The sequence below is a fragment of the Ixodes scapularis genome, unplaced genomic scaffold, assembly GCF_016920785.2.
Source record: "Ixodes scapularis isolate PalLabHiFi unplaced genomic scaffold, ASM1692078v2 ptg001547l_1___fragment_1__unscaffolded, whole genome shotgun sequence".
In the NCBI taxonomy this organism is placed as follows: Eukaryota; Metazoa; Arthropoda; class Arachnida; order Ixodida; family Ixodidae; genus Ixodes; species Ixodes scapularis.
In genome coordinates, this window is record NW_024610163.1 from 13562 (window position 1) to 28736 (window position 15175).

Below are 15175 nucleotides of genomic sequence, written 5' to 3' on the forward strand. Positions count from 1 at the left end.
GACGCCGACGCCGCTCAGACTGGAAACGGGCCTCTAAGAGCTGCGCTCTAAAATATAAATATTTCTTGGAGCAAAACCTTACCATGCCTAAGTAAAGCCCCCAAGAATGCCAAATTTGTGCCAACATAGTCTTATTTGCTTATGGTTGAAAAAACCCCGAGACTGCGGGTAAACGACACAACGCTAAAAAGACTCGGGGTTTTTTCAACCATGTGCAATGTACACCAGCTCGTTTGCGCCCTTGCTTATTATTTGCTTGCTGCCTGGGATTACTCTGAAAATGGTGGGTATTCAAAAATGTTAAGTGAGGGTGAAACAAGGTTGGTCTGGACACTTGCAAACTCTTCATAGGGTTTTTATTTATTTATTTTTTCTGGGTAAGGGCAATTATCGATGGTGTAGTTGAACACCTGTGATCCGCAGTGCTTTCGAAATTTTCGGAGGCACTTTCGTGACGGTGTAGAAAATGTGTCTTTTGTCACCATCAGGTTACAGACTGTAAAAAAACCAGAAAAAAGCAGGCTACATTTTTGTGAACGATCTTTTTGCGCTTTTTTAGAGCGCAGCTCTTAGGGGCCCGTTTCCAGCCTGAGCGGCGTCGGCGTCGCCGTCGCCGTCGGCGTCGGCGTCGGCGTCGGCGTAACCGCGCCCCTCCCTCTCCTCCTCCTCCTACCCCTCCTCCTCCCCTTCTCCTCCTCTTCCTCCCCCTCCTTCTCCTCCTCCCCTCATTGTGTAGTATGGTCCGGGCGGGTCACGTGACCTCGGGGCGAGGGGGTCACAGACCCGTTTCCAGCCTGTGCGGCGTCGGCGTCACCCCTCCCCCTCCTCCTCCTCCCCCTCCGCTCCTCCTCCTCCCCCCTCCTCCCCCGCCAAGGTCACGTGACCCCGGGGGGTGACTCCCCTCCCCCCGCCGAAGTCACGTGACGGCCCGCCCAAGGTCATGTGATCCCGTCCCCTCGAGGTCACGTGACCCCCCGGAGCTTGAAGGGGAGGAGCTTGAAGGACGAGGAGGTGGTAAAGGAGAGGGAGGGGGAGCAGGAGGGGAGGAGGACTAGCAGGCATGATCACGAGGGAGGAGGAGGAATATACCCTCCACTCCTCCTCCTCAAGAGCTGCGCTCCAATTCGGCGTTACAGGAAGTTGTAAACGGCTTTCACTTTTTTTTGTTTTTTGTTTTATTAGTACTCTGGGTGAAACAAAACATCAAACTGGCTTTCCCCGCCAACACTCAGGTTATAAGAGCACAGAAAATAACAGCGAAACACTGGTGTATTTTTGATAACCCTACTACCAAAACGCCGAAGCTTGAGGGATATCTGGCGGGGCGGGGGGGGGGGGTATTCTGCCCCTCCCCCGGATATCCTCAGTACTTGTATAACAAAACGTCAATATTGCTCCAGAGCCCTTATTTCCTATTTATTTATTTTTTGTTAGCTCGTGCCTGAAGTACTTGCATTTTCTTTGCTGGTTTATAAACCTTTAGTTGCGAGTACAGTTTCCCCCTTTGGTGCTTATTTTTCACTCCGCCTTTTGTCGTTAGATCTGTTTTCATCATGTGTAGTACAAATTTGGTTGAATCAATAAACGTTGATAATATATTGATTAATAAAGACATATTATTGTTTTAAGAAAGAAACTGTTTACATGACAGTTTTTAAGCGACAGACCGATCGCTTCTTTGTCGAAAAGTTATCAGCATGCATCTGAGCAAGACGACTAACATTTTGCACGTGGGACTTTATAACAAAAAGTCATGTTGTGTTATGCGTGGGGAATTATTCGTCTTGTAAAGTATTTATGTACAATGGTCTACAAGATTATCCGGAATGCGAAAACGCTTTCTTCTTCAAAGGGCTATTTTAACTGCTAAACAATTTCTGCACGACTTAGTGCTCATGGAACAGGCCGAGCAGCGGATGCCGCACGCTGGACCGTGGACACGATACCAATTTTGCCCGCCAATGTATCTATGCTTATCGCCATCGTTTCGCACAAAGATGTATAGGTGATCGTCAAAACACCAAGGGAATATATGATTCTATCAGATACAGTAACATTTGATGTTTCTACTGAACGATAATGAAGGCATTGAACAACCGGCAGGCAAACTTGCTCCGTTGTCTGCGGTCTCGGGGTGACGTCGGCCTTGAACGACGTGCCTCCCCTGTAGCAAAATGATTCGTTGGCCTAGTTCGTTGAACATTACGAAAATAAACACCGTGATAGACCCGCACAAGAGGGAGACTACACAGGACAATCGCTTACATGTAACTGACGTTTTAATGCGGAAGATGAGGAAGACGAAGATATTAAAGACCCTAACGTTAAAAGTTACAAATATTTACGAGGAAGGAGCGATAGGATCTGGAAAGACTCAAAATTAAAGAAGGGAAAAAAAGAAAATTATTCGAAACAAAAGGAAATGGTGGGCATGATTACAGTAACAGTGAAAGAAGTACAGGAAAAAAAAACACAACTAAGAAAGAGAAAGAGGGAGGTATAGCAAATTTAAGAACATCTAAGGAAAATGTTTCATGCCCTCTAATTATTTTGATGACAATGTCACCGATGGAGCACTGCTGCAGGCGTCTCCTTTGGTCGCAGTGGCTTCAGCGTCAAAAATCTCGTGAGTTCACTTATTACGACACCTCCTCAGAATCCTTGTGCTGGGCAGTAGCACGGCGCATCCAGAGCCCCTTACATGTTGAGCGAGATGCCTCAAAGGAGAGGATTTTACAGATTGCGCATGTTCTCTGAGCCTTACGTTGATGCATCTTCCCGACTGTCCTATATAAACCTTTCCACAGGTGAACTGGATGACATACACGGCTTCGCTATAACCGTGGACGTATTTGTTGATGTGCCTAACACCACATTTATCAAGCTTTGTGCGCGGGCTGTTGACTTTGGGGCAGAGCTTTTATAGCTTGTCTTGGACTGAAAACACAGCCGGCACATTGTATTTAGTGCAATTTTCTTGTCGCTATGAGAGATGCCATAGGTATAAGGGACGACCGCCGGTCGACTTTTTTTCCCCCTACTTCTCTTGGCTGCTCTGTTTGGTTTTATCATACATTCAACAACGTCCGACAGGATGGAGGTCGGGTAGCCTGACGCTCTGAGCCTTGATACTGGCGCGTCAAAGCTCTACGTTGCTGAATAAATACGAGACTTTTTCAGGGCAGCGCTCAAGCAACTACACGCAATGCTTCTTTTGACTAGTTTTGAGTGTGCAGATTCATATTAGAGTATTCGTTTCTTATATCTAGGTGAATACATCCAACAGACGTTGTCATTTTGAAAGGTGAGTCGCGTATCAAGAAAGTGGAGGCAGTTAGGCGGAGCTTCGTGGGTGAAATTCAATTCTTGGGACCGACCTAGGAATACTCTTTTCATCATGTTGATGTCGTTTGCGCTTGGTATTTTTGTTGTGAGCACAAGATAGTCATCAACAAATCGAAATGTGTGTGCGACTGGATAGGAGGTCAAACCGTGGAATATGCCCCTGTAACACTTTGAAAGAAAAATGTCACGCAAATTAGGAGCTACCCATGACCCAATGCAGGTTCTTTTTTTCTGCATAAAAGCAACTCCTGAAAACGTGGCAAACGTCGAACACAAGAAATCCTGTTGCCGGGAACCCTGTCACATCGCGAAAACAACGACAGTCAGGCAACATGTTGCTGCCACCTTGCAACCGTGGTGTCCGATTTGTTGCCCAACAACCCTCTTACACCGCGTTGACGGCGGGGACAACACGGGTAACGTTCCGCCATCGTAATTGTTTACCTTCGTTTGTGTGCGGCGCGGTGTCGCTGGAAATGTGACTCTGCGATGCTAGTGCGTTCGAAGGGTGGGAATTTACGACGAGATGGCATCAACCAGTGACTGTGATTAGAGAAGTTGACACGGAGAGTATTTTTTACCTTTTAATTTTTCAAAAAGTTCTCCATTCGCTGACAAAGCAGATAGCCATAACCAAAAAAAGGTAGATTCCTGATATATGGTCAGGATTTACTTTTCTGTCAGGTGCTTTCTTTCATACAATTCAAATTTTTTACTGTAAAAATGATTAAGCACCAGCGGTACCCCAAAGTGTCTTTTGTAGAGTGGTAGTGAGCTGAACGAACAGCGTTTCAATACTGCGACACCGACACAATCGGCCTTCATAAATATCGCTGGAATAAAACTTCATCGCCTTTACCTACCACCTGTTATGTGATCGCTTCATTCCCCAAAACGTCCTGGGTAATTTTGAAACACATCGTGTGTCTGGTAGCGGTTGTTTCCAAGTTTCAAGCATCAACTATCATGATCATAGTGGTCATTTAATGCGTCATTTTTTAACATTTGCTGTCCTGGAATATTTTAATTATACCTTATCAGCGGGTGCGTAGGCATGTCATTTTATTTCACTAGCAGCAATCTGAGCTGGTCTCTTGAAGATACTATTTTCAACACCAGTCTAAACGTTCACGACCCTAGCAGTGACCATTTCGACAATCGCTTTCCAAGATTACACAGCAAAAGCATTCATAAAAATATTTTAGATGCATGAAATCCTTAATTATTACTAACTAACGTTTTCCAAGCCTTTATTTGTGTAAGGCGTTATTGATAGTGAACTACATCTGCCATCGAAGCAATCTGTTTTGTCGTGTTGCCGACCCGAATTTTACTCAGCCAGTGATCAGGGCAACACACGTTGTCCAACACAAGTTGCTGCTCTTTTTTGTTTGCCGAAAGCTGTCATACCGAGGCAACATTTTAGTAGTTCATGTTGTGCTGTTGTTGCAGCGATGTGACAGGTTTGTCGGATAACACGGGGAGTGAGCAACAAGTTGCCCGACTGTTCAACAACGTGTTATTTTGCTGTACCTTCATGTTGCCTCAATGTGACAGGGCCCCTACTGAGGCGAACTTGTGCTCCCCTACCGCCCCCCCCCCCTAAAAAAAAAAGAAGATTAGAGCGTCGCGGGCGTCGAAGTCGGCGTAACAGCAGGATCGAAAGCTGGGGCGAGACTAACTTTAGATCGCCACCCGGAGCCCCTTTTGCACAGGCGTTGGCTTCTGGAGCAGTCGACCCAGAAGGTTCGGTGACTAGAACATTCGTACCTCAAATAGGCAACAGATTTCCCGAATGTACCAGAACATTAAACTGAAAGAACAAATATGACGCGGCGCTCCCGGGAATCGAATCCCGGCTTCTCACGAGGCAGGCAAGCACTATAACCGTTAGGCCAAGGTCGCGCTGTCTGCTTGGCCAGCTGAGCGCGTGGCATTACTCCCGCCTTTAAAAACTGCATCGTCCCGATGCAACACAAAACAAAACAAAGCAAATAAAATAACGGCAAACTAAGGAGTCATTTGGCACACATAAGGTCCACAGTCCTATCGAACAAATTTGGCTTCCTTGTCTGAGACAATTCAGGAGCACCAACACAGTTTCCTGCAGAATTAATACTATAGTCGGGGGGGATCCGTGGCCGAGTGGTCTAGCGCACACCAGCTCGGAGCACGTGGAGCGAAAGCTCGCGCTGCAGTACCCAGGGATCCTGGGTTCGAGCCCCGTCCCTGCCGGTTTTGATCTGGATGAGCATCGTACCGGCGTGCGGTCGTGTATCACTACTGCGTGGTTCACGTTAAAGACCCCAGGCTAGCGGTTGTGCCGCACTGGCTAAATTACTTATCTACAGCTGGGAGACTCGTCGCCCCTCAGACCAAGTTCTAGGCTGTATAAACATACACACAACCGAATTTTTTTAATACTATAGTCACAGTTACTACAGGTTTAACCTGATTAGATTATCTCCTCAGAATTATAGTGCAGTTTCATTCCAGAAACTCCTTGTTACACTCTTCCAAATGTTTTAAATCTCTTCATTAGGCGACTCCTACGAACCCCCCCTCGTTTGTTTTGAAAACTTAAACGTTTATGCAGCGGCAAGCCTGACTGATTTACGACACATAATATTCCAAATGTATGTGACAGATAACACCTTCAATGCACTGAATGACAGGGTATGCGTGCCTTGTTGCACAACATTGCGAATTACCGGAGAAGACCGTCAGCCTACTAAGACGAAAGTCAGTCTTAATAAGGCTCGAGGTACACCTAAGCCGTTATGAGTTGTGAATGCGAAAGCATGCACGTCATTCCTCCGCTCCCTTATTTCGCCTGCATCGTATTTGCGTGGACGACAGGGCGCGCCCTCTCCTCGCCGCTCTGACCTTGAACGTTTCGTGTTAGCGGCGCGCTGACGGACACGCAGCGCCATGGGGTGGCGGTCGCTGAAACGGACGCGCAGCGGCTAATGGGAGCCTCGTCGACGCGCACCAGCCAATGCGACCGAAGCCGAGATCAATCAGCTTTACTCCGCTCACTTGAGATCGATGAAACTAGGTGCCGTTTGGTGATGTTTTTCGTATATCTTCATAGCTGGGAGCTGGCTTCACTTGTAGAAAGGATTTAAGGTGCCGTTTGGCGCGGTTTCAAAGCTGATGATGTCGGCTCGCTCTATGAGACCACCCCAGGCAATGCTTTCTCATTAAAAGAATTCTTACATCAGGACGCGACACCAGAGCCTTCAGATGGTAAGGAATTGCATAGAAGAATGAGATACACAAAACTGTCTGCTTTTAGAGCGCAGCTCTTAGACTCCTCTTTTCTACGTTTTCCACGTCAATGGCTAAACTGACGGCGGCACCGTCAGAGTAACCGCGCGGTGCATTATAAAAATGTCCCATAATTCAACACGTCACACGTGACTTCACAAGTGACGTCACGAGTGTCCCGCGCGGTGAATTACGGGACATTTCCCATGATGCAATGCGAGGGGAGGAGGAGGGGGAGAAGGACGAGGGAGAGGGGAGAAGGAGGAGGGGAGGGGGAAAGGAGGGAGCGGAGGGGAAGGAGGAGGAAGGAGGCGGAGGGGAGGAGGTTGAAAGGTGAGGGAAGGAGGAGGAGGCGAGGAGGAGGAGGAAGAAAAAGGAGGAGGGGAGGGGTAGCAGGGAGGATGAGGAGGTCAGGAGGAGGGAAAAGGGGTATAACCACTCCTTAACACCTTCCCTCCCCTCCCCAAGAGCTGCGCACTGATTCTGCGTTACAGGGTGTTGTAAAAGTTCTTAATTTTTTTACACCTCGATCTATAAGCTAAATAAAAGATTCGTTCCAACGAACAAAAGAAGTTCAGAGCATTAAACTGAACCAAGTAACCAAGAAAACTAAGAATGATTGTGTATCTTAATAGACTGACGCCTTTCCCTGGTGATCTGGAAGGCCGTGCAAAAAAGTACAGTGATCCGCCACGATGTCACATAATGAACGGTGTTCAGTATGTGACATCCTTTTGGCACGCGGCTTTCCCCAGATTGGGCAGTCCGGCAGCGGCTGGAACGGTAGAACTGCAGAACGTAAGCGGGTGGTTTTATCGAAGTCGCCTAATTCGGAGATCGTTAAGTATTTAGCGGAGTGCAACAACTGGTTTCCCGAATATAACTGCACGATGATTATAAACGGAGAATCAGATCCGTTGGAGCATGTAGCAAAAGGATTGATTAGTATCATGTCTGCAAAGCCTGTGTTAGCATTTACTCCGTTGTCTAAGACGAACAACTCAGGAGTTTTTGAGGTATAAAATGTACTTATTATGTGTGTATTTATGCTGCGCTGTGACGACAAAGATTGGGAGGGGGGGAGAGGTTTGTGTACTATTGAGGGGACTTTTTGGGTTTCGTGAATGTATCTCGTGTTTGTTTCGGGGGGAGAGGGATTTTACTGTATATCATTACGAGTGTCGCGAAGATGACCTTGTAAAGAATTTGCCGTTCACGACTCAGGTGCTGTTTTCCTAAATGAAATTAGACTTTAATAAAGTCTTATCTGTGTTTGAGTACTTCGTACGTTGTCCGTTGCGTGTAAGTGCATTTCTTTTTAGAGCGCAGCTCTTAGGGGCCCGTTTCCAGCCTGAGCGGCGTCGGCGTCGGCGTCGCCGTCGGCGTATTTGGGGGGGGTCACGTGACCCCCCCCGAGGTCGCGTGACCCCCCTCCGAGGTCACGTGACCCCCCGAGGTCACGTGACCCCCCCAAGGTCACGTGACCCCCCGAGGTCCCGTGACCCCCGTGATTTCGGGGGGGGGCGTCACGTGACCTCGGAGGGGGGGGTCACGCAACGTGACCTCGGGGAGTCACGTGACCCCCCCCCGGTTACGCCGACGGCGACGCCGACGCCGACGCCCCCGAGGTCACGTGACCCCCCCGGTCACGTTACCCCCTCCCCCGAGATCACGTGACCCCCCGGGGTCACGTGACTACCCGCAGGTGACGTGCCCCCCTCAGTACCCTTCCCTACTCCTCCTCAAGAGCTGCGCTCCAATTCGGCGTTACAGGGATTTGTAAACGGCTTTCACTTTTTCTTCCCTGAGGTTATGTTGTCAACAGAAAATCACTTTTTTTGTTAATTTACATGATTTCGCACACATAGCAAAAGTCTGAATTTCGTCCTGTTTGCGTGGTTTATTCGAGGTGCTTGTGTTTTTGGCTGCGTAGGTGGAGGCAATCTTAGAAAAAAAACACTATTTTATTTTTCGCACTGACTTTAGTGCTAATTGGTAGCAGTAAAATAAGATTCGTCGTTTTTGAGTATTTAAAAAGTTGCACGCAGATTATAGTTTTCGTGCGAACTAGTCGGTTGCATAAAGCAATCCAGAGTTAGTTGGTGCACATCTTTCGAACAGCCAACCTACGCCAGTTGTGCTCAAGTTAGTTCCTGGCACTCACCTTTATCATTTTTTGGGTTCTTTATTACCGTACACGACTTCATGTCAGAAAATAATATATCGCGTCTAGCCGTTGCTGGCAATGATGGTTCTGTTCAAAAGTCGACGAAACATGGTCAGACACATATACTCATTGAAGTATTTTAGAAAAAAACAAGAAAATTGTGAACAACCTGAATAGCAAGCAACATGTGATTCTTTTGCTTTAGTGATTACTGCGAAATTTTAAGCATTTCACTTAATTGTATACCCGGAGGCGACGGACAATAAGAAAAAAATTAATCACCTACGTCTCAAACGCAGCGTCTCCGGTTCATAGCATACCTAATCTTAACCAGCTTAACTGTTTATTATACCTGTCTTTTATTGCAACCGTGCCCGCAGTCTGTTAATTTGTATATTGAACCGCACCTATGCTTTCGAGGTTAGGTTAAAACCATTGACTGCATAGTAGATTATCATTTTATTGATGGCACATATGCTATTTAACCTATCCTGGCAACATGAAAGCCGCGACGTCCGATTCTCGCCTATATTCACAGAACATACATAGTATTACTAGAACCCACTTCTTTAAAAAAAAAAAAAAAATATTGGTCCGATGTAAAAACACAAAAACAAGTACCTGTGATCTGACAAGTAGAATTACAGGAGGAGCAACCACCACCAAAGGTGATTAAATAACGATTAAATTCCAAATTGAATGATCGCTCTTAAAGGGGCGGTGCAACGATATTCAATTGGAATGTTTTTCACTTTATACGAGCTTACTGGCACTAGTGGGACTCAAGGATACTCGCACGCAACGCCACTGACCAAGAAACTCCTTTGTTGCACTGTAATTTCGAGGACAAAACCGAGCGTTTTCATTCAATCTCTCCTTCGCAAAACCTGATGACGTAGCTGGGCGGTACCAGTACCGCCCAGTGACGATATTTGAATGCGGCTCATAAATTGGACCCGAGCATTGCGTCGGCACTCGATTTGGGCTCGTGATAATCTATAGCTCGAGAAGCATTCGGGTAGTGGCTCGTGTCCAATCGCTGCAATGATGACAACAGCTGAACCATAGCAATGTCTGGAACGCAGCCCGTGTCCTGTGCCTTGCCAACCCCAGCGCATGGCTATGGTCAACATTGGCGGCATATAATCGGCTCCAGATCACGGGGCCGCTTGTTCTGGCTGCGAGTTGAGGGGGTGAACTCTGCTTGTTTTTCTTTATTTTTTTCTGCGACTTCGATTGCGTGTGGTGAAAAACGAATGGGTATTTCACAGGTCATTCACTTCAGGGATCCGCTCAAAGCGGTATTTCCGCAAAATACAAAACTCGTTGCATCGCCCCTTTAATATCAGTGAATTTACCCTAATTGGGTGTAGACAGAGCTATAAAAGCTGCGCAATTGTCTACAAACTCAGTGAATAAGTAAAACGAAGTGAAGTCATAAGGAAATATACATCTCGGTAAAAAATACAACGAACACTATTGGTTATGTGAGTGTTGCCAAGTTTTAGAAAATGATGTTTTATAGGAAATACGTTGGCTTACTTCGATGGGTGCCCAAATAAATCGTGTAGTTAGTCACATTTTTCACATAGTACGGTTGATGAAAGCTGCAAAGTAAACACGCTAATATTTCAATGTGTTTGTGACATACGAATGACAGTTTTTTTTTTCTTTATTATTTCATAAATTCATTTAGTACTCACGTATGACCGTCCATGTACCGGAGAAAAAAATCATACATTCTGAAAGTTTTTTTTCTCTTTGTCGTTTTGTAGAAAACTTGATAACCACAAATTATATTAGTAAAATTTCCAAGTGACTGAAGCATGTACGTTTGAGGTAGTTTCTTCATAACCTGCAAAGGCATTGAAATATTTTGTAGAGCATCTAAAATTACGTCCATTTAAGCACCGGAAGAAACTGAAAGATAAAATAACTTTTTTTTAACTATTCGCCTTGAGATCGAACCGTGTTGCCATCATGCGGCCCAAATTGGAAGCAGGTGAAAGTGGGGATGCCGCCGTTCGTCGTCTGCTACGGGTGCACTTTCAGAAGCATAAATCTCAACGACGCAAGCCCGTTTCCGCCTGAGCTAAGCCCTCTTTTTTAAACGCTTCTTATTTCTATTGCAGTTTTTTTTTCTACTGAAGCTTGTGTTGTATTGTTTCACATGCGTGAGAATTGAGCAAAGCGAAACAATTAAGTCGGAAGCTTTCCTAATCGTTGTGTTGTGGTTTGTATACAACAGCTGGTCCCACATTTATTTGTTATCTCGTACAAACCACAGCTTTCATAAAACATTCAATGTTGATTGAAGCTGTGGTTTGACTGAAAAGTTAACCCGTCTGAACGCTACACTTTAATAGACTAATCAATTGATAAATCTGTTAATTGATTTTTGACTGGTTATATTGCATAAAAGACGTTAAAAATATTCTTTTTTACTATTTTTACTAGCCATATATGGCATATCACATTCCCATTTGAAACTTCATTTTGTGACGCCTGCAGAAACATCAACAAGGAAAGCCCTTTAAAGAGAAGTCATTTTTAAGTCAATATTTAAAAAGTATAATCACCCTCGATGACAATCGCAAGCAGGCTGAAGTGGTTTTGCATGTGTCCCAAAAGAAATAAACATGTCAGAAATATTAAAGCAAACAATTGTTTTTATAAAAACAAAAAACATCGCAATTAAAGCATCACTTGAATAATCGAAGGTTATTCGATGAACTGCCCAGTCCCGATAAGTGTTAGCTGAGGGCGGAGTGAGATCGGAAAGTAACGCGGGAGTCTCTAGCCCTCATTAGTAAGAGAGGGTCGCTGCGGCAGATGCTGTGTTGTGGTGCGGCTCGTTTGTTGAAATTGCACACTCTAATGCGTTTGAGTAAAAGATTATTTAGCGGGAAATATATAATATTAGACTACTGGACATCCGCGGTCCTCACCGAGCAAGCTGAAGCGTGTGAACTCCCATTACCGAGAAAAGCACCTAACAACATGAACGCTACTGCGTTGCTCGGTTGCACCCGTTTGTTCCACTCGCGGCAGATATATCAGAAGGGTTTGTCTGACTTCTTTGAGTTTTCCTGCCAACGAACAGTTTCCAGATCGTAACTAGTGGAGGCTCATTTTCCTCATCGCAACGTAGGGTATTTTTTCTGACTCCAAAAAGATTACCACACCATGGCAAATTAGAAAGAAAACTTGGATGCCGCTGGACTCTATAGCACAGTAATTTTTAATGCAGTCATAGCCTTTCTTCATGCTAAATATTTATATATCTGTAAAAGGTAAAAAAAAGGAAGAAACATAGAGCCAGCTGCAATGTCATAGCCCACAGTAGACGTATTATATTATCCGGGTTAGAATTCATTGTTTTGTTCAATTCCTACGATCATGAACTGACGCATTTCTTTTGAACGAAACAAATATTTAATATATAGGGCAGTTCACCGGAGACACGCATCCGTCGTGGTGATTCATGCTTTCTAACGCCGGCCTAGAGCAGATGACGCATCCACACGAGTGATTACTTAAATTAAGGCCATACGCTGACAACACGATTTGATCTTCACTGACGCACCGAACGGTATTACACCATTTTCCGTTAAAATTGCCTTCCCACCGATATTAGCCGAAAACATAAACGCAAGAATCTACACTGTTTCTCTGCCGAACGTGGAGAGCCTATGGGGCGGCGATGCTTCTATCCCCGCTTTAATGATCATGATAGCGCGACAGTAGCGTCACTTTTAGGCCTATTTCAAGGTTAATAAAATTAGTAGAAAAATTCGTGGAAATGGAGCGTGCTGGTTAAGTTACGGTGTTTGTGGAGACTAACATAGAGGACGAAAACAGGACGACACGTTTCTCCAACTGGCAGCATACATTTATTTTGACGCCCGTCACCGAACGCGACAGTCACCGCGCGGAGTTGGAAGGGTTGAGGAGGACAGAGAAGGAAGGGAGGGTGGGGGTGGAGAGAGGATGGAGATGGAGGGAAAGAGAAACATGTTTTTAGCCGGCAGCGCACGCCGAAGTCAAAAAAGGGGGGGGGGGGGGGGGGGCGAGATTATCGAAGCCTTCGCTATGCGCCATTCACCGCAAAACATCGGGTCCCCATCGCTTTGTCTCTCCGACGCCGACGTTTCCTTTCTGCGTCCGGAGTTGCGACAAACGTAGGCGCCTTTGAAGTAGGGTCGCCCTTCCCTCCTCAAGGTCACTTCCCTTATTACCCCCCCCCCCCTTTTTTGACTTCGGCGTGCGCTGCCGGCTAAAAACATGTTTCTCTTTCCCTCCATCTCCATCCTCTCTCCACCCCCACCCTCCCTTCCTTCTCTGTCCTCCTCAACCCTTCCAACTCCGCGCGGTGACTGTCGCATTCGGTGACGGGCGTCAAAATAAATGTATGCTGCCAGTTGGAGAAACGTGTCGTCCTGTTTTCGTCCTCTATGTTAGTCTCCACAAACACCGTAGTAGAAAAAGAAAGCTAAAAAAGGACGTACCGCGGCATTCCTTTTTTTAAAGCGAAAGTACTAAAGAGCGCATATCGCAGACAAGCCGAGATGAGAGTGGGTGTTGGTGGGACGGGAAGATTGTCGACAATGGTGCAAACGAGCTGGACAAATAATTAAGAAAATAATCAATGGAGAAGAGGAAGAAGGATGACGAAGGGCAAACACAAATATGCAAGCAGAGCTGGGGTACTTGTGCGCGACCGAAAAAATCCGCCTTCTCGTGGTATCCAACCTTGGCATTCAATTACATGATCACTCATAACCTTAAAAATGCAAGCCGTTCACACTTGTTGGTGTTAGACTGGTGGCAGCTGATAAAATCCGTTCGCCCCACTCACGTCTAACATCTGGTTAGCTCAGTTGGTAGGGCGCTCCACTGGTAATGGAGAGGCCCCTGGTTCGGTATCAGTACGAGGCGCATTGTTTTTTAGGACGGGCACAAGTCGCCTAGCTGTTTTTGAAGATTTAAGTTTGTCCTTTATCCCCTTTGCTCCCCTTTTCTGTAGAGATCCGAATGGTCTCTTAAACGGCGTCTGTGAATGCATCTACACAAAACTGAAGTGCAAACCATCGGGCACAGGTGGAACGCAGAAAACAAAAGCCAAATGAAAGATCGCAATAGTACCTACATTCATGCAGAAACACACAAATTACAAAAAAGCTAGCTGCGCCACAGGACATCAAGGTTGTGTACTCTACACCAAACAAAGCATATTCAATATTGCGTATTTAAATCAAGACACGAACCACGTAAAACCTGCAACATCTCTCAGAGGTCACGATATGGCCCATGTGAGAAGGGGATTGTATATTATATTCCCCTAATCTGGTGGAAAGTGTTAAATTGTCTAAACTGACTGATGTATTAATGACAGGACAAGAGAACCCGCAGCACCTCTAAAAGGTCACCTACCAACCCATTGCCGCAAATGTGAATGCAGTGCAGAGTTCATCAGCGCCACCATCATCGCAAAAGACACAAACCAGTATGCACGAGATATAAGAGTGGGTGATTGAAAATTAAGTTAAGTTAGATTTTACGATATAAGTTGTTTGTTTTTGCGTAGCTTTTAACAAAAAAAAAAAAAGCACGAGATGAAGGTTCAAAAATAGGAAGAAGTATTAAACCACGTTGCTAGTCCAGCGGCCTTTCTGTCCCTTTCTCCCTGTGTATGCGTTTCGCCTAAGTTCAGCTAGCCATATTATAGTTTGCCCTATTATAGAGCAAAGGCCGTCGCCAGCGCCGGATATTTCCTCCTCGGTACGATTGTAAACTGAAAGAGCGACACAGCATCGGCCATTCAGCAGGTCTTGACGTCACAGTATTCGAAACGAAGGGGATCGGTAGCCGAGTGGGACTGCGCACATCAGCTCGGAGCACGTAATGCGAAAGCTCCTGCTGCACAACCCAGCTTCCTGGGTTCAATTCCCACCTTTGCCCGTTTTGATCTGGAAGAGCATCGTCCCGGCGTGCGGTCGTGTATCACTACTGCGTGGTGCACGTTAAAGACCCCAGGCTAGCGGTTGTACTGCAGTGGCTACATTTCTCATCTACAGCTTGGAGACTCGTCGTCCGTTTAGGTAGACCTAATTTTAGGCCGTATGTACATGCACACAACCCAATTTTATTATTGTAAAGGGCTTTTAAAGCGTGAAATAGAAGCGGTCAATTTCGCGGGAGCTATAATCGCAACTACGCAATTGGCTCTGGTTCGAAACGCGCGTTCGTTTATTCTACCGTTGAATATAGACGTGACGAAAGGCTCACACGCCAAGTTTTCAGTCACCAAGAGTTACACCTTTGTACTGCAGTGACGCTAAAACGACTTAAATTAGTGGAGTCGCATTTTTAGAGCTCAAAACTGCAACAAGG

At 45.9% G+C, this 15175-nt stretch overlaps 1 protein-coding gene across 1 annotated transcript in view; it reads right to left on the reverse strand.

Annotated features, from left to right (window-relative positions):
• Positions 1-356: 356 nt before the first annotated feature.
• Positions 357-15175, reverse strand: part of LOC120850028 — a 35388-nt gene continuing 20569 nt past the window's right edge. The window contains exons 2-5 of the mRNA XM_040222363.1: positions 10486-10637; positions 10325-10389; positions 8780-8869; positions 357-496 (exon numbers count right to left, since the gene is read on the reverse strand). Of these exons, the coding sequence (XP_040078297.1) occupies positions 357-496; positions 8780-8869; positions 10325-10389; positions 10486-10637 (447 nt within the window). The remainder of the gene's footprint in view (positions 497-8779; positions 8870-10324; positions 10390-10485; positions 10638-15175) is intronic.